The sequence below is a fragment of the Macrobrachium nipponense genome, chromosome 15, assembly GCF_015104395.2.
Source record: "Macrobrachium nipponense isolate FS-2020 chromosome 15, ASM1510439v2, whole genome shotgun sequence".
NCBI lineage: Eukaryota > Metazoa > Arthropoda > Malacostraca > Decapoda > Palaemonidae > Macrobrachium > Macrobrachium nipponense.
Window position 1 is genome coordinate 53,114,016 of NC_087208.1, and position 27,261 is coordinate 53,141,276.

The 27,261-nt window shown below is 44.4% G+C and overlaps 1 protein-coding gene across 1 annotated transcript in view; it reads right to left on the reverse strand.

Moving 5' to 3' along the window:
• The window catches only part of LOC135194934 (kinesin-like protein KIF23), a 173,050-nt gene that overhangs the window by 79,994 nt on the left and 65,795 nt on the right, over positions 1–27,261 (reverse strand). The window contains 4 exon segments of the mRNA XM_064221150.1: positions 15,451–15,618; positions 15,854–15,882; positions 15,884–16,054; positions 18,887–19,096. Of these exon segments, the coding sequence (XP_064077220.1) occupies positions 15,451–15,618; positions 15,854–15,882; positions 15,884–16,054; positions 18,887–19,096 (578 nt within the window).

Genomic DNA, 27,261 nt, shown 5'->3' on the forward strand with positions numbered 1-27,261 from the left:
CCATTAATTGTATATATCTGCCAGGTAAGTATGTACAAAACTTTACTGTATCATAACAATATCATTTTTGTACATGAACTTTCCTGTCAGATATATACTACTTAGCTGATTGGCACCTTTGGTGGAGGGTAAGAGACAACTAAACAATATAGAAAAGGGAAACAACACATGTTGTAGGATATAAAAACCTTGGTTCTTACCTGATTAGGCAGAAGACTTCATGGGTACTGTCAATGAGTCTGCATTGCCTGAAGAGCTACAGCGAGGGCGTGATGACCTGTTGCTGAAAGACTCTTTGGATCTACCAAAGGGATTTCTGATCCAGTTACATGGTAGAATCCAAGTAGGATCTTGTCAAAGGGGGTTCGCCAGCTTACATGACAGAACCTGTCCACTACTATCACAAGGAGCCAAAACCATCCAGACCACCTAACCAATCTAACCCGTGTTAGATCAAGACACGAAAGAGATGCCTACCCGCATCCTCTTTCACACAAGCATAAAAACACAAACCAAAAGGGATACGTTTCAGCTAACCCAACAAGGATACGTTTCAGCTCCCTGCCCCAGCACCGAATCCGCAGATACGTAGGGTCCTAAAGCGAAGCACTTATCATATGTGATCCTTACGTCTCTCAAGTAGTGGCTTGCGAAGACCGAGTGACATCTCCAAAATGTCGCCTTCATAAGGTTTTGCACTGACATGTTCTTACTGAAGGCTAGAGAAGTGGCAATGGCCCTCACTTCATGGGCCTTAACCTTAAGGAGCTTGAACTGGTCCTCATCACATGCTTGGGCTTCCTTGACTAAGCTTCTCAAGAAGAATGCCAGAGCATTCTTAGACAAAGGCCTACTGGGGTCATTCACAGAACACCAGATGTCCTGTATTGCCCTTAAGTTGTTCCTTCCTTCTGAGGTAATACTTAAGGCTTCTTACAGGGCAAAGAGCCTTCTCTGCCTCTTCCCTACGAGAGCAGATAAAACCTTGAACTCAAAACTTCTGGCCATGGATTCGAAGGATTCTCATTCTTAGCTAAGAATGAGGGAAGGAAAGAACAAACCACGGAATGATCTTTGAAGCCCACCTTTCCTTCTATGGCTTGCAGTTCACTCATCCTCTTGGCGGATGGCAAAGCCATGAGGAAAAGGGACTTCATGGTAAGGTCCCTAAAGGAAGCTGAATGAGGGGGTTCAAACCTTGAACTCAAAAATTGAAGAACCACGTCAAGATTCCAACTGGGTGTTCTCGAGGACCCTTTCTTCGTTGTCTCGAAAGACCTGATCAGATCATGAAGGTCTTTGTTCTCGAAATGTTCAGGCCTCTGTGCCTGAACACTGCAGCTAGATACTGCGGTATCCTTTTTAAAGTCGAAAACTGCTAGTCCACATTCTTCCTGAGGAAAAGGATGAGTCAGCAATTGGGTTACAGAGGTACGGAAGAGGAAACTTCTTATTCCTACACCAACGACGAAAGACATCCCACTTCGACTGGTATACTCGCAAGGTGGAAGATCTCCTTGCTCTTGCAATAGCTTTTGCAGCCTTAGACAAAAATCCCTTCGCTCTGACGAGACTTTGGACAGTCTGAAGCCAGTCAGACTGAGAGCAGGGAGGTTTTTGTGATACCTGTCGAAGTGGGGTTGTCTGAGTAAATCCTTCCTTGGTGGAAGGGATCTTGGAAGGTCCACCAACCATTCCAGTACCTCTGTGAACCAGTCTTGGGCAGGCCAGAACGGAGCAATCAGTCATTCTTGCCGAATCTGACGCGGCGAACTTCTTTAGAGTCTCTCCCAGGATCTTGAAGGGAGGAAAGGCGTACATGTCCAGACCCTTCCAATCCAGCAGAAGGGCATCCACTGCTATTGCCCTTGGATCTGATATTGGATAGCAATACAGGTCTAGTCTTGTGTTCCTTGAGGTGGCGAAGAGGTCTAGATGGGGCCTGCCCCACAGTTTCCACAGGCTCTGGCAAACATCTTGATGAAGAGTCCACTCCGTCGGAAGGACCTGATCTTTTCTGCTGAGGAGGTCTGCCCTTACATTCCTTTCCCCCTGTACGAATCTGGTGAGGAGTGACACTCTTTACCTCGGCCCATAGCAAAAGATCTCTTGCTGTCTCGTACAGGGAGAAGGAGTGTGTCCCCCCTTGTTTCCTGATGTATGCCAGAGCTGTGGTGTTGTCTGAATTGACCTGAACAACGGAGCCTCGGGCGAGAGACTTGAAGGCTTTCAGTGCCAGCCAAACAGCCATCGGTTCCTTTCTGTTGATGTGCCAGGAGACCTGTTCTCCCTCCCAGGTGCCTGACACTTCCTTCATTCCCAGAGTCACCCCCCAACCTGTCTCCGACACGTCGGAGAACAACACTAGGCTGGGGTTCAGGGATTGCAGTGACAGACCTTCGGCAAATCTGTTGGGATCTGCCCACCACAAGAGCTTCTCCTTTATCCCCTGAGTTACGACAAAGGAGAACGTCAAATCCTGCGAACGACAGAGGTCTCAGGTGTAACCTTCCTAGGGAAACGAATTGCTCCAGCGAGGAGAGAGTCCCCAACAGAACTCATCCACCCTCCCTTGCTGTGCAGCATCTTTCCCTAGGAGGTTGCAATCTTCTCGGAGCCTCGGGCTATCCTTTCCGGGGACGGAAAAGCCCGAATACCCCGAGAATCCATCCGAATCCCCAGATAAACACATTCTTGACGGGATGAGCTGGGATTTCTGAAAGTTGACCAAGAGTCCCAGCGAACTTGTCAAATCCAATGTCTTTTGAAGGTCCTCCAGACAACGTTCCTTCGATCTGGCTCTTATAAGCCAATCGTCCAGATAAAGGGATATTCTCACTCCTTCCATGTGAAGCACTGCGCGACATTCCTCATGATTCCCGTGAAAACCTGAGGGGCTGTCGAGAGGCCAAAGCACAAGGCCCTGAACTGGTAAACCTTCCCTCGCATCATGAACCTTAGATACTTCCTCGACGAGGGATGGATCGGCACATGGGAGTAAGCGTCCTGCAGATCCAGGGACACCATCCAGTCCCCTGGACAAAAAGCAGCCAACACCGATGACGTGGTTTCCATCGAGAACTTCTTTTTCTCCACAAAGAAGATCAGGGCGCTTACATCCAGAACCGGTCTCCATCCCCCTGAGGATTTCGGAACTAGGACGAGGCGGTTTAGAAACCTGCTGAGTGAAGATCCGATACTAGTTCTATCGCCTCCTTTTCCAGCATCTGGTCTACTGCTAGAACAAGGGCTTGGTTCATGATGGGGTCCTTGTACTTGGCCGTCAACTCCCTTGGAGTTGTCGTTAAGGGAGGTCTTGAAGCGAAAGGAATGAGATATCCTTTTTTTACAATAGAGAGGGTCCAGGTGTCCGCCCCTCTCTGGGCCCAGACATCTGCAAAAACTTAGGAGATCTGGCGCCCTACTGTCGTCTGAAGGACTTGCTTTACTATTTTGTAGTCTTGATGGATTTCGAGAAGGTTTTACCTCTCCTGCCGGGTCTTCGCCCTCTAAAAGAAGAAGATCTGGAGGAAGGGCCCCCCTCTAAAGGGCTCCTGCGCTGCAGGTTTCTCCTTCTTGTTCTTCACAGAGAAGGCCGGTCGAGGCTTCCTCGTTGACAGTGCCAGCAGGTCCTGAGTCGCCTTGGCCGAGAGAGAGCTCGAAATATCTTGCACTATCTTTTTGGGGAAGAGCTGTGACGAGAGCTGTGAGTACAACAACGAAGACCTCTGGGCGTGAGAGACCGACTTAGTCAAGAAGGAGCTGTACACGGCCCTCTTCTTGACTACTCCCGCACCGAACAATGACGCAATCTCACTAGCGCCATCCCTCACTGACTTATCCATACAGGACAAGACACAGTGTAGGTCTTCTGGAGAAAGGACGTCCGGCGTCTGCGTCTTCCTGGCCAAAACTCCGAAGGACCAATCCAGGAAGTTGAAAACCTCGAGAATCGGAACATCCACTTCAAAGATGGTCGAGTTCATTCATGGCCCACGACGTCTTGGCAGAATTAAGGGCTGATCGTCTGGTGGCGTCCACTACCACAGAGAAGTCTGAATCGGCAGATGAAGGGAGACCCAGGCCCAAGGGCTCTCCCGTTTCGTACCAAAACCCGATACGTCCTGTCAGCTTAGATGGGGGAAAGGAAAACACCGTCTTCCCCGCTTCTTCTTTAGAAAGAAGCCACAAGCCAAACCCCCTTAGTGCCTTCTTCATAGATAGCGTAGGCTTCATCCTGACGCAAGAGGATCCTTTCGTCGTCTTGGAGGTTGAAAACAACGAATGTGGAGACGGAGGAGCGGCAGGGCTGAGGGAATCTCCGAACTCCTGGAGAAGCAAGGCAGTTAGCTTCTTGTAAGCAGAAACCGAGGCAGTCTTGGCGGAATCCTCATCAGAGCCTTCCTGGTCTTCTTCCACTGACGAACGAGGAGGGTCCTTAGAAGAGGAGGCGGTCCTGTCAGGAGATGGGCGCCTACTAGTAGCTTGTCGCCTGTCAGGGGTGGCAAAAGCATCAGGAAAGCGACAAGCAGAAACAGAAGAGCGCCTGCTGGACATGAGAAGTCTGTGTGAAGACTCGCACTTCGAAGTCGATGACAACTTGGCCAAGGGAGAGCGCCTATCTGCAGAAGAACGTCTCTCATGACGAGGGTGCCCACGAGACTCTTGGATCTTATCAAGAGGCGAATGGCTTCCCGGAGAAGAGCGCCTACTGGGGGAGTAGCGCCTGCGAGGTTCTTGGCGCCTGTCACGAGGAGAGCGGCTACTAGGTGCAGAGCGCCTACTAGGCGAGAGGCGCTTGCGAGGCTCCTGGCGTCTGTCAAGAGGAGAGCGGCTATCAGGCGAAGAGCACCTAACAGGAGAGAGGCGCTTGCGAGGCTCTTGGCGCCTGCGAGGAGAAGAGTGCCTGATGGGACTAGTAGACTGGCGCCTGTCCTGTAAAGAGCGCTTGTCCAGAGAATGGCGCACGCTCAGGGATAAGCGCCTGACAGGAGAAGAGCGTCTGCAAGGCGATCGGAGCCTGTCCAGCGAAGAGCGAACGTCAGCAGAAGAGCGCCTGCCAGCAGCCTGGCGCCTGGAAGAGGGGGGGAGCCAGCCAGGAGAGGGGAGCTTCTCACGAGAAACCCCTCGCTCAGAAGAAGCCGCAACACCCGGAGAAGAGCGCCTATGTAGAGGAGAGCGTAAGTCGGGAGAAGGGCGCCTGGATTTCTTGATTGGAAGAGAAACGTCCTTCCTCCGACATGAACTGCCGGCCAGGGAGTCAGCGAGGGCCGAAATCTGAGCTTGGAGCCCGGCGAGAATACTAGAAGGGGACTTCTCAGGCTCCTGTTCCGGCGAAGAAGAGCGAGACGCACGAGGAAAAGAGCAGTCAAGAGATCTCCTGGGCCTCTTAACATCCAGAGAAGGCTCCTCTGGAAAGACTTCCGGGCTGGAAGCCAGGGAGCTGCAGGGCGCCTTCCAAGCTCTCTTCTGGGGAGCTCCATCCACGCTTCGGCGATGGAGAAGCAGACGAGGAGAAGCAATGGCGCAGGATGTCCTTCTTGATGCGGTCCGAGGCAGCCTGGGAACGCACATCAGGATATGCCGAAGGGACGCCTGAACCGGCCTGCCTGGGGGCTCCCTAACCTTCCTGCGGCTGTCGACTTTCCTCCTCCACTGGGTCTGGGATTCTGGAAGAGGTCTAGGCCTGAAAGCGCTACGGAGCTGAAACAGGGCACTGCACAGATCACTTTCACTACCACTCTTACCTTTTTCCAAGGAGCGGATCTTGAGCTCCATGCTGCGAATCGTGGCTTTCATCGCAGCCACCTCCGAAGACGTATCCTTGGGTTCCGCGCAGGGAGCAGGGGCTGAAACAGGGCAAGAAGGTTCTACTTCTACGAGAGGGTTAGGTTCTGACTCTAGCTCTCTAATGCGAGACCTACTCGAGCTTCGAGAGGAAGCTTTACGTACCCTGTCTCTCTCCAACTTCCTTAAGTAGAAGAAAGAGACTTCCACTCATCCTCATTCAAACCCTCACATTCCTTACTATGGGTTATTAATGCACAATCATTCCCCCTACAACCTCATACAATACAGTGTGAGGGTCGACCGAAGCCTTCGGCAACCTCACCTTACATACATCCACTGAACATACTCTAAACATAGCAGGTGTCTTAACAACAGAATCCAAATCAGACATATTCAAAGAAAAATCCAGAGCAAAATCAAAAGTCCACAAAAAAGCATATGCCAAGCCAAAAAGATCCAGTACGTCACCAAAAATCCGTCCAAAAAAGACCCCAGGCAAGCGAGAGCGAAATCAACTATCAGGAGGAACCCACAACAGTTGTTGCCGGTCCCAGCGACAGAGAAAATCTGATTAGAAAACGAGATTGGTTCATACACCCGCCTCCCAGCGGCAGGAAGGGTAGACCACCTGACCTACCTGTCGCTTGTGCCGCGAAATTTGAAATTCTGTCGGGAACGTCGGAGACTATAGCTAAGTATATATCTGACAGGAAAGTTCATGTACAAAAATATAATTTACTGGGGTGTTTTTGGGAGGGCTTGGAACGGATTAGCCATTTTACATGTAAAATGTGGTCCAAGATATGAAAACCTCATGATACGAAGGGCGCCTCGGAACGGATTAATTTCGTATCTCGAGGTACTACTGTAGCTGTATTCTCCGAAGTCCGACAGAATTTCAAAACTCCCGGCACACGCAGTGGTCGGCCAGGTGGTTAGTACCCATTCCCGCCGCTGGGAGGAGGGTAACAGGAACCATTCCCATTTTCTATTCAGATTTTCTAGTGCCACTGTCCCCTGAGGGGAGGTGGGTGGGTACTTGATTATATATATCTGCCAGGTAAGTATGAACAAACTTTATTGTATCATAACAATATCATTTTGTTCATGAAACTTGCCTGTCAGATATATATATAGCTGAATCCCACCTTTGGAGGTGCGAAGGGACAGAATAGAATGATTTAGGAAACAAATTGCATGCAGATGATTAACATCTTGGTTCAATACCTCTTAGCATAGCTGACTTCGTGATTACCGTCACCCAAGTCGGCTTTTGCTTTACTAGAGTCTCCAGCAAGTGACCTGTATAGCTGGTGAGTTCTAGATGATCTGTCAACGGGAGCGTGACCACAATGTGACTAGACCATATTGACCATACTATGAGGGCTAAGAAGTAATATATATCACCACCTGACCAACCTAGCCAAAGTTAAGGATGTTTAAGAGGACCGTCCGCTATGGCGGATGACATGTCAACTTGAAAAAATAAAAAATCGAGTTATTACTTGTATCTATGCAGAAATATGCCGTGCATGCTTTCCAGAAGTTTCAGCCAATTATTTTTACAAATAATGAAGATATAGCGGGTTTATTTTTGCATATATACAGGGATTTTTTCAGATTTTTTTTGAGATTCTCATACATCTGGTAGCAATGAAAGGTAGTGTGAGTTGAGAGCTGGTCAGAGTGGCTATTTATAGGCGAGAGCCGCGAGACTCAGAGAATGACTCAGTTACGCCACAGACGTCAAAGGTGTTACATGCACTTCGTCACTTGCGTTTGGTCACTAGCAATGCCGAAGTTACCTAAGATCAAGAAAACTACTCAGCAACTAAGGCTAGCAAAATTAGCGAAGGCCAGGAGTGTGCTGAAAGAAAAACACGAAAATTCATTGTTATCAGCGCCCTCATTGTCTCATGTCTCGCCGTCAACATCATTGTCTGGTGTCACGCTGAGGGTATTTAATACCACTTTTAGGGGTAGGACCAGGATCCTTGATGTAGAAATCAACAATAAAAGTACAATAAAGTAATTATAATAATGTTGTTTTGACTTTTATAAGAAAAAAAAGCGAAGTTTACATAGCAAATCTTTGGGAGCTCATAACTCAAAAACATACTTATGCGCATGTTGGTAACCATTACTCGGTTATTTATCATCCAATTTTAGAGAAAAAGATATCATTGGAAAGAGGAATAAAAATCCCATAATTCTGTGTGACAATTTTGATTTTTTTTTTTTTTTTTTTTTTTTTTTTTTTTTTTTTTTTTTTTTTTTTTTTTTTTTTTTTGAATGTCTAGACTAAAAAAAAAAAAAAAAAAAAAAAAAAAAAAAAAAAAAAAAAATCATAAAAAACAAAACAAAAAAAAAATCAAAATTCTGTCACACAGGAATTGTTCCGTATATAAAGAAGTGTTTATGGTATGATTTTCAATACAGCTGATGTCATATTAGCAGAAAAATATCTACCTATTTTTTTTTTTAAATCATAATTTTTGCTGATAAAACTAAAAGTTTTTGCTCAAATGACTTGAAATTTTTATATGATGAAGGTATTATATATATCTAAAACAAATATGAAAATTATCTATTTTGCGTAATAAATAAAAAAAAATAGACATCATAGCGGACGGTCCCCTTAACTCAAGCTAAGAATTGAGAAGTCCGCCACTCGGCTGACCCCCCCCCAAACAACTATAATTAACAGCTTTCTTCCTAACCATTTTCACAGGATAGGATGAGTGGTACTTCTTGCCCCCAAGATTGTGTCAGCGGACACGTATGGCCTTAGCGAGCAGCAGATCTCATATGTCGTCTTCACATCCCGCAGGTAGTGTGAAGCGAACACAGAGTTGTTTCGCTAAAACGCGGCACTCAGGATGTTACTGAGTGCCATGCTCTTTTGAAATGCCTCCAAGGCCGCGCCCTCACCTCGTGAGCATTCACTTTAAAAGGTTTTAAAACCTTTTCCAAACATGACGAATGAGCCTCTTTGAAAGAGCTCCTTAAAAGGACGCCAGGGCGTTCTTTGACATGGGCAAGTCTGGTCTTTTTACGGAACACCGCAGATTGTCCGAAGGATCTCAACTTTCTTTTTAGTTTTATCTAGATAAAACTTGAGAGCCCTGACAGGGCACAGGACTCTCTCTGGCTCTTTCCCAATAAATTGTGACATCCCCTTGGTCTCCAAGCTCCTGGGCCAAGGGTTAGACAGGTTTTCATTCTTAGCCAAGAACGAAGAGCTTAGAGAACACACCGCATTATGTCCTCTAAGGCCAATATGTCCGCTGATGGCTTAAACCCCACTAACCCTCTTTGTCGTAGCTAGTGTGGTTAGAAAATTAGCCTTTCTGGTCACATGCTTTAAATTTGCAGAAAGGAGAGGTTCGAAAGGCTTCAACATCAGGAACTTCCAGACTACGTCTAAGTTCCATGCTGGAAGCTTCGATTTAGAGAGTTTCGAGATTTCAACAGACCTCAAAGATCGTGAAGGGCTTTGTTGTTCGACAGATCCAAATCTCTGAGTCTAAAGGCCGTCAACAACATACTTCTGTATTCTTTAATAGTCGGGACTGCCAGCTTATCCACATTCCTCAGACGGAAAGGGAAGACGGCAATCAAATTCACAGAGGTCGAGGTGGAGGAAAAGCCATTCTTCCTGCACCTTCTTCAGAAAACGGCCCACTCCGATTGGTACACTGCAAGATAAAAAGCTCTTCTTTGCCTTGGCAATTGCACTTGCCACTAGTCTTGAAAACCCTCTTGCTCTGGTCAACTTCTCGATAGTCTGAAGGCAGTCAGACTCAGAGCGGAGAGGTTTTGTGGTACCTCTCGAAGTGAGGCTGTTAGAGTAGACCGACTCTCTCGGGAAGGGTCCTTGGAAAGTGCGCTAGGAAGGACACGACCTCTGTGAACCAGTCGCTCGAAGGCCAACATGGGCCGATCAGCGTCATCCTCGCTCCCTCTGACGCCGCAAATTCTCTTATTACTTCTCTTAAGAGTTTGAATAGGGAAAAAGAGACTAAACATCCATCCCCTTTCAATTCCATAGGATGGCGTCTATTGCTACCGCTCCCGGATCGAGAACAAGGGAGCAGTCTAGAGGAAGCCTCTTCGTCTTCAACATTGCGAAGAGATCTATCAAAGGACGCCCCTAAAGTCTCCACAACTCTCGACATACTTCTAAGTGAAGAGACCACTCGGACGTCAGTAGTTGCTGCCGTCGATCGAGAAGGTCCGCACGGACGTTCTGCAATCCTGCAACGAATCTCTTGAGGATCGTTACGTTCCGTGCCTGTGCTCATAACAGGCTCTCTCTCTTTAACTCGAACAGGGACCGAGAGAGTGTTTCTCGATACTTCTTGGGATATGCGAGAGCTGTGGAATTATCCGAGTTGATCTGGACCACTCGGCTAAAACTTGTTCTTCGAAGAACTGGAGAGCCAACCGAATTGCTTCCAATTCTTTTAGATTATGTGCCAGGACATCTGTTACCCTCTCCAGATGCTTGGCATCTACTCTCTATCACCTTAGGTGATCGTTGACCGACTGAGAGATGTTCAGAATCACTTCCAGATCTTCAATGATATTCTAGTTTTCCGGCAGGAAAAACTGGAGAGGTCTGAATTGCAGTCTCTTCAGGGAAACAAACTTCTCCAGAGAGGAAATGGCCCCTAGCAGAATCATCCCTTCCCTCACCAAGCATGTTTCCTTCCCCAATAAGGCTGCACTTTGCCTAAGCAGGTGTGCATTAATGCATTATTCTAGTGCTATGCCGCGGTAGACTCGTACAGAATTCTGTTACAGTGCGGTAAACAGTACCGAAAAGGTCTAAGAGATATCTCTGTTGAAAAAATTCTCGTAAAGCGAAGGCGATGTTCATTCATGCATGCTAGAATTCCCCTCAATCTGAGGCTAAAGTCTGTGATTGTAGGGCAGAGATACGGTTAGTCAGTCAATCCCGCAGGAGAGAGAGACGTAACCGACCGCGCATGACAGAGAACCAGCTCGAACTGAGCTGCTCTACAGCGACAGCAGCCTACGTTCGCCGTCTCGCACTATTCCGCCTGAGTTGCCAGCTATTCCATTCTACGAAGGAATAGGTTTGTTATCATCATCGAGCAGAAAGAAACTCTCAAGCAGGTATATTTAACCGAGACAGATTTCACTAAATACAGAAGCTGAGTTGGTGTTGTCATAACAATACCTAAAATACCTAAAAAGGGAAACCGGAAACTCAAGGAAGCTTGCAGGGATTACCGATTAAAAGCAATTAGAATAATATTCCTCTCGGTTGCCATCCGTAGGGATAACACGGTATGCGTATATAACTTGAACCATACAATCGCTTAATAGTAATATGACGCGAAGGTAAAATACGTAGAGTATTGTAGTCACTTGGACAGCTACCTCCCTACTACATTCTTTCCTCGACGAGGAAGAGAGGGAATGGAGATCGACTGTCTTCGCAAGAGAACGAATTAGCATTAGTAGAAGGAGAGCCTCAAGTTGAACGAGAACAACGAAGAGGGACAGCCCTCAGCTTCATTATGTTATCGGACAGAAGACTTCATGGCCTCAGCGAGGTAGAGACCTATGAATGAGGGTTCTTCTGAATCTTGTCAATGAGAGCTTACCCGCTTAAGCGATATGTTATTGGAATCTTTGTCAATGTGAACTAACCCATTTACGTCAATGGGGGCTTTTCCCCTTATCTGACAAAACGTTCAGTATCTTGTCAATGGGGGGAACCCATTCATATGACAGAAAGTAATCGAGTAATTCGAGCATATAGTCTTCCCGATTCCCGTAGAAATCGAGGAAGGAGCCTTATTCCTGCTCGAAGACTGGGCTTACGGCAGGTAGGACCAAAGGCTCCCCTTCAGCAGCGCAGTCCTGAACGCAGAAGATGGCGTTTATGACCCCTGAAAACTGCTTTAAGTTTACTAGACTCTCCTTCTACACGCCAGCTCATCAGAACCAACCTGACTATCTTATACATGCAGGTTGGATAGTTTTTCGAGAGAAAGAGAGTCAGGGCTCCGAAACACCAATCTAGGAGTTAAAAGTCTCCTTCGTCCTGAACAGCCCTTTCAGATGGTGATGCAGCCCTTTCAGATGGTGATGCAGATCTGAAAGTGTCTAGGAAACCTTAGCAGAGGACAGGAGAGACCTCCTCGGTGCGTCAACCAGGCTGGCAAAGTCGCCTTGGGCAGAGGAGGGTGCTCTCAGTCCGACGTCCTCCCCTGTCTCATACCAAATACCTGCCTTGCCGTTAAGTCTTGACGGAGGCAGGGCAAAAGAGGTCTTGCCTTGCCTGCTCCGTCCTCGACTCCATCCAGTCATGACCTTCTTAAACGCTCTCTTGGTTGAAAGAGAAGTCCTCATTTTCACGAATCCCGGAGTCTTGCTGGATTTCGAAGAGGATAACCGAGAAGGAGAAGAGCGAGAGGCCGAGGGTTCGAATTTATCTCCAAACTAAGCACGGAGTAAGCGGGCCAAGACTTGGTAGTCAGAAGACGCTGACGTTGAAGGTTGTTCTTTGTTTGCTTCCTCCGACGAGCTGCTCACTTCTCCCTCTTCTGCAGGAGCGGCAGACGAGACCACCGAAGGAAGAGGTATAAGGCCTTTAGGGCCAAGTTTCAGTAAGGAGCGTTGCTGAGAAGACGAGTTCAGAGTACAAAGTTAGCGTCCAGAAAAGCGTCACGCTAGGCGTCCTGACGAGCAGCTCGTGACGAAGCCGAATGCAAAGCGTCCAGCTTAGCAGCTTGAGAAGCGTCTCGCTTAGCTGCTGAACTAGCGTCATGCTTGGTAGCAGACAGAGCGTCCCTCGGGAACGAGCGAGGGGCGTCTTGGCGAGCTGCTTGCTAAGCGAAGCAGCTTGCACGGCGTCAAGCTTAGCAGCTTGAACAACATCCTGCTTAGCAGCAGAGCGAACGTCACGTTCCGCATACGGAGCGTCACGAAGAGAGGAGAGGGGAGCGTCTTGGGGAGCAGGAAAACAATCCTTGCTACGAGTGTACCGACGTTCCTTTCTCTCGACAGAAGAACGTTTGGGGAGACAGTCTGGACCTCTTGATAGGCAGTCTATCATCCTTCCTCCGACGACGCGGCTCTGCCTCTCTCTCAGCAAGCAACGAAGCAAGTTGTTGCTGCATTGAAAGGATGATCTTCTTTGTCGGAGAAGACTCCTTCTCAGAGGATAGGCTGATCCTGTGAGAAGACGAGGGCGAGGGACGCCTTCTTCCTTCTCACAGGGACCGCAACAGTTCTATTCCTGGAGCGACTGGGGCACTCGAAAGCGTCATCATCAGATGACGTCCTGGTCGTCTTTTGCAGAGGATAGGCAGCTAAACTCTCCGGAGACGACCGCAAAGCAGCAGAAGAGAAAGGACATGAAGCATCCTCCTCTCTGAGACCAAAGATGACAGCCACTTGTGCGACATCTTGCGTCTTTGTTCTCTTCTGTGGTGGAAAGTCGTCAAAATGTTCAGGCGACGATTGCAACGCATGACGAGAGAGAGAGAGGACGTGAAGCGTCCTCTTCTATAAGCTTCTGTTTAGAGGGCGCGAGTCCTTCCAAGAGCTCCAACCCCTGCACAGAGAGGACGCCTCGGAGGACGAGAAGCAATCCTTTAGGATTCGTGCACGTGCACAATCTTTGGCAGCCTGGGAAGCGTCTTCAGGTCCTGCCGAAGGGACGCCAGATCGGTGAGGAGTCCCCGTAACCCTCCTTCGGCTTTCGACTTGCCCATTCCCTGATTCCTGGGAGTCCGGCAGAGGTCCAGGCCTAGAGGCATTATAGGGCCGATCTGACGCCCCCTCCACAACACTAGGGGCACTAACAACCTCACTACACCGATTGGAGAGAGAGCACTTTAGATTCCAAGATACGGATGGAATCCACAATAACAGAAAGGGCATTACCTCTCACAGACACGACCTCAAGGCCCGTAGGCCACACCACAGAGTTAGGCAAAATAAAGTCTACAGGAGGTTAGTAGGTTCATTACCCTGACTTCTGTTTACTGATGCAGTCTTGGAGGAAATCCTCCTGATTCTATAACGCTCTAATTTGTGTACATACGAATCATACGTCTCCCCTTCGGAATGAGTCAAACATCACTCTTATATTGATCTTTCAATAAAGAAACATAAAAGTATATTAATAATCCTTTCTATATATATACTTAATATAAATTTAATATATAATTAACAAATTAAGAAAAAATGTGGAACGCTTCACGTTAATCTTCTCTTCCAATTTTAGTATATGTACTGCCGAAGCAAGTACTACATCTCATGCATACACAGTGAGGATCTACGAAGGTTTCGGTAGCCTCACCTTACCCCTTGTAGACAACAAACTCTGAAACTAGCCGAACTAGATTCAGACATCTTATGCAAAGAACAATCAAATTCAAATCAATTTATGATAGCGTATGCCTAGCCACAATCCAAGTCAATAAACCAAAAGACAATTAGGATACTTAAGCGGCAATGAAGTTTCAAAATCCTAAGACGGAGGTACTGAAAACAGGTGTTGACAGTACCGGCGACAGAGAAAATCTGAATAGAAAATGGGAATGGTTCCTGATACCCGCCTCCCAGCGGCGGGAATGGGTACTAACCACCTGGCCGACCACTGCGTGTGTCATAAGTTTTGAAATTCTGTCGGGCTTCGGAGAATACAGCTATATATATATATCTGACAATTAAGTTTCATGAACAAAATACAAGATTACCTATTACTGTGAATTGTTTATACGTATATTGTAAGTCCTTTTTGATGGTTTGTTTCAAACATCCTTTAAGACAGATACTGTTTTTGCATTAATCAATCTTTGCACATATATACTGCCTTCCTTGCTTTATCAGATCTGTTAGTCTTCTCTGTTCCCACCCTCTGCAAGTTCTCTCCAAAAACCCTGGGCCATCAGTTCACTGTCCCATTTTCTCCTTTCTTCCAAGCAGCTCTATTATTTTTCCTTTCACTGTATTAGTTCATGAATTAACAAGGCACCTTAAAACAGCAAGGAAGACTAAAATTTAATCATTAAGAAATTTGAGATAGTTACATAAGCACATTAAAACTGGGATATTGAAATCCTTTGAGAAATATTAGTTGAAGCAAAAACAGATTCATATTTGATCGTACATTCTTACGCAAAATCATCACCAAACCCTGCCTCCATTCACAGTGGTTTCCTGATAATTCTAATTAATGAAGGCTCAGTAACCTGGAACTTTGTTAAAAAGTAACTGAAAAAGGTCTGACTCAGATTGTGCAGTGGGAGAACAGAAATGGAGATGGTTGTTTCTCAATTAATATACAGTCTACTGTACTTCTAAACTAGGAGATACATGGTTAAGAAATGAAGCACTCAGCAAATGAGGCCAGTAGGAGGATACAAACAATGTCATATCAACTGCTGACTACTACGCAATACAGGTAGTCCTTGGTTATCGGCGGGGCTCTGTTCCCAACATGACGATAACTGAACATCGCTGATGATAGAGCCAATCCCCGGTTAACAGTGCCAAAATTACAGTTATCGTTGTTGCTAGACAAGAGCTGTACAACTGGGGACTGCCTGAAGGCAAAAACTTTATGACCAATACTGGCTTTTCAATATGTATATCATAGATGACAAAACTAACCTTGCTTGTGCTAAATCTGATGTTTCTTCAAGTAGATCATAAATGTAGTTGTTATAAATCTCAATATAGGAAACAAACACCGAGAAGATACTATCATCATCAACAGATGACACACGAGAAGAATCAGGAACGCGATCACTACTATTGTGGGAACCATTGGCTTCTCTCCTGTAATCAGATTAAAGAAAAACCACATATAAGCACCACTTGACCACTCAAAGCTTAAAAAACAAGAGGCTCAATATTCTAGAGGAATGAGGTTGAAAATAGCACAAAAAGAAGAGTAATAACTAAATGGTTCATACAACCACAGGTAGAAATAAAGGTCAAATAGCATTTCGTAAACTAAATTTATCTAGTTACCTTCTCTCACTTTTACTTCAGACATTTATGAAGCACGTACCTGTATCTATGTCCGGGCATTCTTGGCTGCAGGAGTTGCGTCTACCCTACGCCTATGTTCAGAAGCTTCAGCTTCACACAGCCATTCAAATCCATTCATGCCATCAGGCTTAAACATGCATCGCTTAGCCTGATTTTCACTGATGCTGTTGAAGATGACATCTAGAGTTCTCAAGAGAATGCCACCATCTTGCGATGTTCCCTAAAAACAAATGTATCAGATTAAGCATAGGGAATACTTTACTAAAGTGATACCGCACTATGGCGTTGATATTTATTTCCTTGAACAAAATGTTTAAAAAATAGGTAAAAAATATTTTTAAAATAGGTACCGTATGTACTCGCATTACACGCGATCTCGCATATCATGTGACCCTCAAATTTTCCACCCCTCGAAAAAAAAAAAAAAACCAAAAAAAAAAAAAACAAAAAATGATTTATCAGTATCCCACGTATCATGTGAGTTAAATTTACGAGACCAAAATTTAACAATAGGCTAACCTCTTTTCCTCCTCTTCATCTATTCAATTTTTTAGTTAGGCTAACAACTTTTCCTCCATCTCTTAATGTATCCCATCTTCTAGTTAAGTTTAAAAAAGTAAAAGAATGCAAAAAGTATCGGTAGTAATGATATACTTGTTTGGAAATTGCATACAGCCAGATCAGCTGATTTGCTGTGAACAACCAATCCGATAAAAACAGCCTTTTTGCTTGCATTTCAACCATCGTATGATAGTAAAAAAATTACCATAGTTACGATACAAATTATGTTAATGAGAATAGGATTGATATATTTTTACATTACAGGTAGTAGTCGACTTACTACCGCAATTGGTTGCGAACAACCAGTCATAAACGATCTGGACGTACGTCAGCCCATGCTAATTTACCGTAAGAATATTATACTAGCCTAGCCTACACTAGGGTAATCAGCCTAGCCTACACTACACAGCATAGTTTATACATATATGGCATAGTAATTATTAATTTCAGCTAATTCTCCATGTTCAATGCACAATGGCTTATGATGATTCAGTACAAAGAGAAACTGAATAACATTTAACAAGTGAGCCTCGCATATACGATGACGATGATATTGTGGTACATGTATCGTATATATACGAATACAGTAGCCTAATCTTCAGTATACTGTATACTACATATACGATATAAATTAGTAATTTATTAATAAAAGCCAATTTTGGAGTTTCAATGTATTCTGACTATGACCTATCAGCGAAACAAAAAAATTGACACAAAACTGGAATCAGATTCGGACTGACATCTGCATACTTAATTGAGCGATGTCAAGCGGCTGCTGACGGCTACATATTTTACAACATAAATACACAATGAATATGCATATTTTCTTATTCTTTTAAAAGTTACACATTACAGTATCCAATAATATTGTTTGCATTCTCATATTATTGTTTCATAAAATACTAACAAAGTGGTCAGTGTTTTGTTTGTAAATCAGCTGATGGCGAATACGAGTTTATTTCTCTGTATTTAACTCATTTCGGAGCGAATTGCCTTTCTTCTAGTTAGCGTAAAATATCTAGATACTCTACTTATATGAGACAAAGTAATTTGTCATTATACGACGTGTTTATAAGTCGAAATATGAATTTAACACGTCTCGTGAACTAAAGTATTTTTTTTCGTTAACAGATTGCGTTGTGGGCATGTTTATTGCGTAAAAATATTATGCGATTCTGTTCGCTATTTTCACTTCATTTCATCGTAGTACAAACTTTACCGTTACGTAACTTATCTTTTGTTAGCGTGAAAACAACAGTAATATATGTTCTGTCAAGACCCGAAGTTTTGATTAGAATAATTTTCTCTCAATTTGATCTACGGTTGTGTTTGATGGCATAAGTTACTGGAGTTATATCTTGTTGGCGATGCATGATAATAGTATTATAGCCTTGCTCGCTTTGGATAAAAGATCGGCAAGGGCACATCCTGCTAAACTTAACCTGTAAGTTTTAGCTGAAATTTAGGAAAGAATGTTCATACGCCAACGACTATTATCGTGCATCGGCAACGTGGATGAAACTTTCACAAATTTTAACACATTTTACTGTTTTCACTCCAATTAAAGATATATGTATACGTAAAGCTCATAGTTTTCTGATGAGACAGTGAAAATACTGAACGGAATGTTGATTTTTGTTTACGCAATAAACATGCCCTCAGTGCCATCTACTAACGAAAAAAAAATTAACTAAATTTTGTGTCACAAAACGATATGTTTTCAAGTGATATTTCCACTTGAAAAACACTTTTGTTTTTATAACGTAAAATAACCTTGTCTCATATAAATAGAGTATCTTGAGATTCATTTGCGCTAACTAGAGGCAAGAAAGTCGCTCTGATTTGAGTTCAATACAGCAAAACAAACTTGCTTCGCAATTGCCCTCAGCCGATTTCCAAAACAAAACATTGATTGCTATGTTTGTGTTATTATACAAACAAAGAGTAATATGAAAATACATATCATATTATTGGATGCAGTGAAGTAAAACAAAACTTTTTTAAATATCCATGGAAAAGATGCATATCTGTTATGTTTGTATTTTATCATATGATACTAATATATGATTGTTACATACTCAAATTTTGTATCTCATGTAAGATGCAACCCCCTTAAAATTAGCTCCAAAAGTAGGGCTTCAAAAGTCGCATGATACGCGAGTATATACGGTAATTCTGTTATCATCACTATTATTCATATTGTACATTCATTCATATGAAATATACTATACCAATTCACTTACAAAAGCAAGCTTCTCTATAATATTATCAGATAAGAACTACAGTGCACAATATAGTTCTGAGTTTAAGAAAAAACATCCTTGGAATCATGCTAAGCATTCAGTTACTGTATAACGTTTATTCAGTAATCAGTTAGCCCCTACATGATAAAGGCCTTAGTAAAAAGTAAGCGATTGTATTTCATATGAAATCCTTATGTGTAGACATTAAGTTCAAGGCACACTTGATTTTCAACTTTTTACAAACCGACCTGCATTGTGTAAGTTTTTCCAGAGCCTGTAACTCCATATGCAAATAGAAGGCCATTCTTTCCACGCAAAAGATCTGACACCAAGGGTTTGGCCACTGTATTGAATAGGTCCTTCTGAGATGTTGTGGGTCCAAAGACACGCTGGAATTTGTACTCTTGTTCTTTGGCATTTCCATTACGGAAGGCAAATGATGCCACGGGTGGAGAAAGCTACAAAGAAGAAAAAATCAAATCAAATTTCACAAGATAAAAATGAATAAATTTCATTTGCATGACTACAATATGACAAATTTGTAACTAATTTGTATTTTTCATAACTAACAAACCTGAGGTCTTAACATTAGGATTAACTAGCGCCAAGCTGGAAACTGGTAGAATTAAAATTAAACGTGTGTGATCCAGGGACTATTGGCATCTATACCAGGTCACGGGGCATGTTTACCCAGAATGCCCTCGGCGTCGTGTGACCGACCCGCCAGTTGTACTTCTAACCCAGTCAGACTGCTAGAGGGGTGGTTCGAGGTGGGCCTTTAACTGTTAAGACCTCAGGTTTGTTAGTTTTGAAAAATACAAGTTAGTTACAAATTTGTCATTTGTTCATATACGAAACAAACCTTCGGTCTTAACATTAGGATAGACTTACTTATTGGAGGGAGGTAATTCTCTAACTGAATGGGAGTTTGCCATCTAAATCCATTTCTGAATATTAGGAGCATTCTAAGAGAATGGACTATAAACCTTTGAACCAAAGATATAAGGAAATCTATTGGTTTCCCTCACTGGGTGCTGGTATCATGCCATGGTTTATAAACTATGGGGAAATAAAGGACCCCCCATTCTCATAAACCACTCTTATCCCTTGTATCTGGATCTACCATCACCCCTCCCTTCCTTATTACCGAGAGGGGTGTGTTGCAACTGAAAAGTATACTAAACTCTAACATAACTTTACAGTATGGCTGACCACCTCAACTGCATCTAGTCTATTCCAGCTCATGATGGTACTCTCCTTCATACTGCCCGTAGGTAAAGGAGTAGAAAGAAAGTAGTAAAGAAAAAAGACCAGTCATCCCATTCATTCTACTTTCATACCTTAATCTTAGACTAGACACAAAATGACCCGCCAGGGGTACTGGATGAGCTATACCACTTGCTGGGCCACCACCACTGGACCCAAGGAAAAGGTATCCAAGGATCTATGGGCAACATCTTTTAAATAAAAGGAAGTGAAAGCCTTTTGGCGTTTCCAAACACCAGCTTTCAGAATTCTCTCCACAGATATATTCTTCTTGAATGCCAATGAAGCACTCAAGCCTCTAATGTCATGAGCCCTGGCCCTCTCCTGGCTATCTGACCCCTTGTCCTCTGTCATGTAGGCATTCCTGATCGTTTCTCTTAGCCAAAATCATATTGTATTTCTGGACACTTCCTTTTTGTTCCGTCCTGTACTTACGAACAACCTACTACACCCTGGCCTGAGGTGTCTTGTCCTCCTTAAGTACTCTCTTGTTACCCTGACAGGACACAGAAGCATCTCATCTTTGTCATTATCTACAAAATCTGCCAGAGAAGGTATGGAAAAAGTCAAATCTGCTGTCCACTATTGATGGGTTTTGAGTCTTGGCCACGAATTCTGGCACAAACTCGAATGCCATTGACTTCCAACCTCTCCAGTGCTTTACAATAGATGACAGGCCTTGTAGTTCCCCCACCCTTTTGGTTGAAGCTAGGACCAATAAGAAGACTGTCTTCAGGGTCAGGCTCCTATCTGTGGACTGCCTTAGTGGTTCGTAGGGGGGTTTTGTCAGACAACTCGGTACCATGGTCAAATCCCAATCAGGGGGTTTCAGTTCCTTTGGTAAACATGACTGCTTAAAGATCTTCATCAACATGCCCAACTCCCATGAAGATGAAATGTCCACGCCTTTCATGCGTAAGACCGAGGGTAGAGCACCCCTGTACCCCTTCACCGCAGACAGACATATGCCTTTCTGTCCTAACATATAACAGAAAGTCTGTTAATTGCTGAATAGTGGTACCGAGTGGAGACAAGTTCCCTCTACGACACCAATCACAGTATGCTGACCATTTTCCTTGGTATACTGCTGCCGATGACTTTCTGATATTTCCTACCATGTGCGCTGCTGCTTTTTGCGAAAACCCTCTCGCTCGCAAGAGATACTCGACAGTCTCCACCCGTGAAGTGATAGGGACTTCACCAACCGGTGGTACCTCTCCACGTGCGGCTGACATAGCAGGTTGTTCCAAGAGGGTAACTCTCTCGGCACGTCTATCAGAAGTTCCAAGAGGTCCGGAAACCATTCCGCCTTTGGCCGTAACGGAGCTACCTGAGTCATTCTGAGGTTCTGAGACCGCATCACCCTGTTCGGAACCTGACGGATTAGACAAAATGGAGGAAATGCGTAGACATCCAGATTGTTCCATGGGTGTTGTAGAGCATCTTCTGCTAGTGCCTCTACGTTTGGGACTACCGAACAATACACTCCCAACTTTTTGTTGTACCTGGTTGCAAATAGGTCAATGATCGGCCTTTCCCACAACCTGAGCATTCTGTCCACTACTTGTTGGTGCTAGGACCACTCCATTCCCAGGATCTGATACCTGCGGCTCAACTTGTCGGCCACTACGTTTCTTTTTCCCGGAATATATCAGGCCCTGATGTCTACTACGTTCTCTACAGCCCACTGATGAAGTTGAACTGTCATCACATGTAACTGTTGAGACACTAGAGCTCCTTGTTTGTTTATGTAAGCTACTACTGTGGTGTTGTCTGACATCATAACCACTGAATGCCCCTGCACCCTCTCCCAGAATTCCTGTATTGCTAGAAATGATATTGTTATGATACAATAAAGTTTGTTCATACTTACCTGGCAGATATATATAATCAAGTACCCACCCACCTCCCCTCAGGGGACAGTGGCATTAGAAAATCTGAAGAGAAAATGGGAATGGTTCCTGATACCCGCCTCCCAGCGGCGGGAATGGGTGCTAACCACTTGGCCGACCACTGCGTGTGCCGGGAGTTTTGAAATTCTGTCGGACTTCGGAGAATACAGCTATATATATATCTGCCAGGTAAGTATGAACAAACTTTATTGTATCATAACAATATCATTTTGTTCATGAAACTTATCTGTCAGATATATATATATATATTAGGGCTGTTACCTTGTATAATAAGGTGCCCTATGAGGTAATGTTAGACTTGCGATAATCTTACGCTAAGTCGGTTGGTTATGCACTTCCATACTCGTTGGAGTGTCTTGGGGTTTCGTGATAAGGAACGAAGTAAGTCTTCTTCCTGATGTGAGGTTCTAGTAGAAAACACGAAGTATAAAAATACATATATTCTTCTGAGATTACATGATGAATATCAGACAGGGTTGTACAGGTCTGCCAATGACGATGGCTTGATCGCTTCTGCCAATGATGATGGCTAATTCTGTTCTGTCCACCATCTCGGTTACAAGTCATAAAGGAAGCAGACAGTAGCTCGAACATATGAACATACATACAAAATGAGACACAGTAGAAATCACGTAGGCCGTTTGAATTATAGGTTGCGGTAGTTGTCTCAAGCAGGAAGCTTGGACTAATGTTTCAAAACAAATGAATGACCACAGGTGACGGCACGTCACCTTAGCCTACTTTATTGCATACGCCATCTTAGCGTCTCTAGTCTGATCACATTCCTGCAAGCAATCTGGTTGACCTCTTTAGTTTTAGTCTTTTATATATATTGAATAACATTCCATATTTTTATTATGTAACTCTTACATATATAGCTGAATCCCACCATTGGAGGTGGGAAGGGACAGAATAGAATGATTTTAGGAAACAAATTGCATGCAGATGATTAACATCTTGGTTCCACCTGTTAGCATAGCTGACTTCGTGATTACTGTCACCCAAGTCGGCTTTTGCTTTACTAGAGTCTCCAGCAAGGTAGTGACCTGTATAGCTGGTGAGTTCTAGATGATCTGTCAACGGGAGCGTGACTACAATGTGACTAGACCATATTGACCATACTATGAGGGCTAAGAAGTAATATATATCACCACCTGACCAACCTTGCCAAAGTTAAGGATATTTAACTAAAGCTTAAGAACTGAGAAGTCCGCCACTGGCGGCAACCCAACAACTATAAATAACAACTCTTCCTAACCATTTTCTACAGGATAGGATGAGTGGTACTTCTTGCCCCCAAGATTGTGTCTGCGGACACGTATGGCCCTAGCGAGCAGCAGATCTCATATGTCGTCTTCACATCCCGCAGGTAGTGTGAAGCGAACACAGAGCTGCTTCGCTAAAACGCGGCACTCAGGATGTTACCGAGTGCCATGCTATGTTGAAATGCCTCTGAGGCCGCGCCCTCACCTCGTGAGCATTTACTTTAAAAGGTTTAAAATCCTTGTCCAAACATGACGAATGAGCCTCTTTGAAAGAGCTCCTTAAAAGGACGCCAGGGCATTCTTTGACATGGGCAAGTCTGGTCTTTTTACGGAACACCGCAGATTGTCCGAAGGAACTCTACTTTCTTTTTAGTTCTATCTAGATAAAACTTGAGCGCCCTGACAGGGCACAGGACTCTCTTTGGCTCTTACCCAATAATTTGTGCCATCCCCCTGATCTCCAAGCTCCTGGGCCAAGGGTTAGACAGGTTTTCATTCTTATAGAAGAACGAAGGGCTTAGAGAACACACCGCATTAAGTCCTCTAAAGCCAATATGTCTGATGATGGCTTAAACCTCACTAACTCTCTTTGTCGTAGCTAGAGTGGTTAGAAAAATGATATTGTTATGATACAATAAAGTTTGTTCATACTTACCTGGCATATATATATAGCTGTATTCTCCGAAGTCCGACAGAATTTCAAAACTCCCGGCACACGCAGTGGTCGGCCAGGTGGTTAGTACCCATTCCCGCTGCTGGGAGGCTGGTATCAGGAACCATTCCCATTTTCTATTCAGATTTTCTAATGCCACTGTCCCCTGAGGGGACGTGTGTGGGTACTTGATTATATATATCTGCCAGGTAAGTATGCACAAACTTTATTGTATCATAACAATATCATTTTGTTCATGAAACTTACCTGTCAGATATATATATAGCTGAATCCCACCTTTGGAGGTGGGAAGGGACAAAATAGAATGATTTTGGGAAACAAATTGCATGCAGATGATTGACATCTTGGTTCCACCTGTTAGCATAGCTGACTTCGTGATTACTGCCACCCAAGTCGGCTTTTGCTTTACTAGTCTCCAGCAAGGTAGTGACCTGTACAGCTGGTGAGTTCTAGATGATCTGTCAACGGGAGCGTGACCACAATGTGACTAGACCATATTGACCATACCATGAGGGCTAAGAAGTAATATATATCACCACCTGACCAACCTTGCCAAAGTTAAGGATATTTAACTAAAGCTTAAGAACTGAGAAGTCCGCCACTGGCGGCAACCCAACAACTATAAATAACAACTCTTCCTAACCATTTTCTACAGGATAGGATGAGTGGTACTTCTTGCCCCCAAGATTGTGTCTGTGGACACGTATGGTACCCTAGCGAGCCGCAGATCTCACATGTCGTCTTCACATCCCGCAGGGAGTTGCTTCGCTAAAACGCGGCACTCAGGATGTTACTGAGTGCCATGCTCTGTTGAAATGCTTCCGAGGCCGCGCCCTCACCTCGTGAGCATTCACTTTAAAAGATTTCAAATCTTTGTCCAAACATGACGAATGAGCCTCTTTGAAAGAACTCCTTAACAATAACGCCAGGGTGTTCTTCAACATGGGCAAGTCTGGTCTTTTTACGGAACACCGCAGATTGTCCGAAGGACCTCGACTTTCTTTAGTTTTATCTTAGATAAAACTTGAGAGCCCTGACAGGGCATAGGACTCTCTCTGGCTCTTGTTCCCAATAATTTGTGCCACTCCCCATGATCTCCAAGCTTCTGGGCCAAGGGTTAGACGGGTTTTCATTCTTAGCCAAGAACGGAAGGCTTAGAGAACACACCGCATTATGTCCTCTACAGCCAAAACGTCTGATGATGGCTTAAACCTCACTAACCCTCTTTATCGTAGCTAGAGTGGTTAGAAAATTAGCCTTTCTGGTCACGTGCATTAAGTTTACAGAAAGGAGAGGTTCGAAATGCTTTGACATCAGGAACTTCAGACTACGTCTAAGTTCCATGCTGGAAGCTTCGATCTAGACAGTTTTGAGATTTCAACAGACCTCAAAGATCGTGAAGGGCTTTGTTGTTCGACAGATCCAAATCTCTGAGCCCAAAGGCCGTCAACAACATATTACCGTATTCTTTAATAGTTTGGACTGCCAGCTTATCCCATTCTTCAGACGGAAAGGGAAGACGGTAATGTAATTCACAGAGGTGGAGGTGGAGGAAAAGCCATTCTTCCTGCACTATCTCCAGAAACGGCTCATTCCGATTGGTACACTGCAAGATAGGCAGCACTTCTTTGCCTTGGCAATGACACTTGCCATTAGTCTTGAAAATCCTCTCATTCGGTCAAACTTCTCGGACAGCTGAACGTAGTCAGACCCAGAGCGGAGAGGTTTTGAGGTACTTCTCAAAGTGAGGGCTGTTGAGTAGAGAACCGGAGCAACTCTCTCGGGAAGGGTCCTTGGAAAGTACTTTAGGAAGGACGTGACCTCTGTGAATCCAGCCTCTCGAAGGCCAACATGGGGCGATCAGCGTCATTCTCGCTCCCTCTGACGCCAGCATGATCTTATTACATCTCCTAAGATTTTGTTTATAAAAGGGGAGAGACTAAACCATCTATCCCCATTCCATACTATAGGATGGAGTCTATTGTTACCAGACTCTCGGATCGAGAATAAGGGAGCAGTCTAGAGGAAGCCTCTTCGTCTTCAACATTGCGAAGAGATCTATGAAAGGATGTCCCCAAAGTCTCCACAACTCTCGACATACTTCTAAGCGAAGATTACTCAGACGTCAGTAGTTGCTGCCGTCGATCGAGAAGATCCGCATGGACGTGCTGCAATCGTGCAACGAACCTCTTGAGGATCATTACGTTCCATGCCTGTGCCCATAACCGGCTCTCTCTTCTTGAGATATGAGAGAGCTGTGGAATTGTCTGAGTTGATCTGGACCACTTGGCCAAAAACTCGTTCTTCGAGGAACTGGAGAGCCAACCGAATTGCTTCCAATTCTTTTAGATTATGTGCCAGGACATCTGTACCTCTGTCCGGATGCCTGGCACCCTCTCGCTATCACCTGAGGTGATCCTTGACCTACTGAGAGATGTTCAGAATCATTTCTAGATCTACGATGTTATTTCAGTTAACTGGAGAGGTCTGAATTGCAGTCCATTCAGGGAAACAAACTTCTCCAGCGAGGAAATGGTCCCCTAGCAGTACTCATCCATTCCTCACTGAGCATGCTTCCTTCCCTAATAAGGCTGCGCTTTGCATAAGCAGGAGAGCATTATTATAATGCTATGCCGCGGTAGACTCGTACAGAACTCTGTTACAGTGCGGTAAACAGCACCGAAAATGTCTAAGAGATATCTCTGTTGAAAATTGCTTAGCAAAACAAAGGCGATGTTCATTCATGCTTGCTAGAATTCCCCTCAACCCGAGGTTAAAGTCCGTGATTGTAGGGCAGAGATACGGTTAGTCAGTCAATCCCGCAGGAGAGAGAGACGTAACCGACCGCGCATGGCAGAGAACTAGCTGGTACTGCGTTTATCTACAGTGACAGCAGCCTACATTCGCCGTCTTGCACTATTCTGCCTGAGTTGCCAGCTACTCCATTCTACGAAGGAATAGGTTTATTATTATCGAGCAGAAGGAAACTCTCAAGCAGGCATATTTAAGCGAAACAGAATTCGCTAAATACAGAAGCTGAGTTGGTGTTGTCATAACAATACCTTTAAGCGTTGTCCTTACACCGGAAACTCCTGGAAGGTTGCAGGGAGTACCGATTAAATGCACTTAGAATAATAGTCCTTTCGGTTGCCATCCGTAGAGGTAACTACGGTATGCGTATATGACTTGAACCATACAGTAGTAATATAACGCAAAGGTAAAATATGTAGAGTATTGTAGTCACTTGGACAGCTAATTCTCTACTACATTCTTTCCTCGACGAGGAAGAGAGAGAATGGAAAAAGACTGTCTTCGTTCTCTTCGCCAAGAGAACGAATTAGTATTAGTCGAAGGAGATCCTCAAATGAGAACCGAGGACCGAAGAGGACAGCTCAAGCTTCTTATGTTATTGGACATAAGACTTCATGGACGCAGTCTACAAGTCTTTTTCCTGGACGAGCCTCTCACCAATGAATGAGAGCTCTTCCGAATCTTGTCAATGAGAG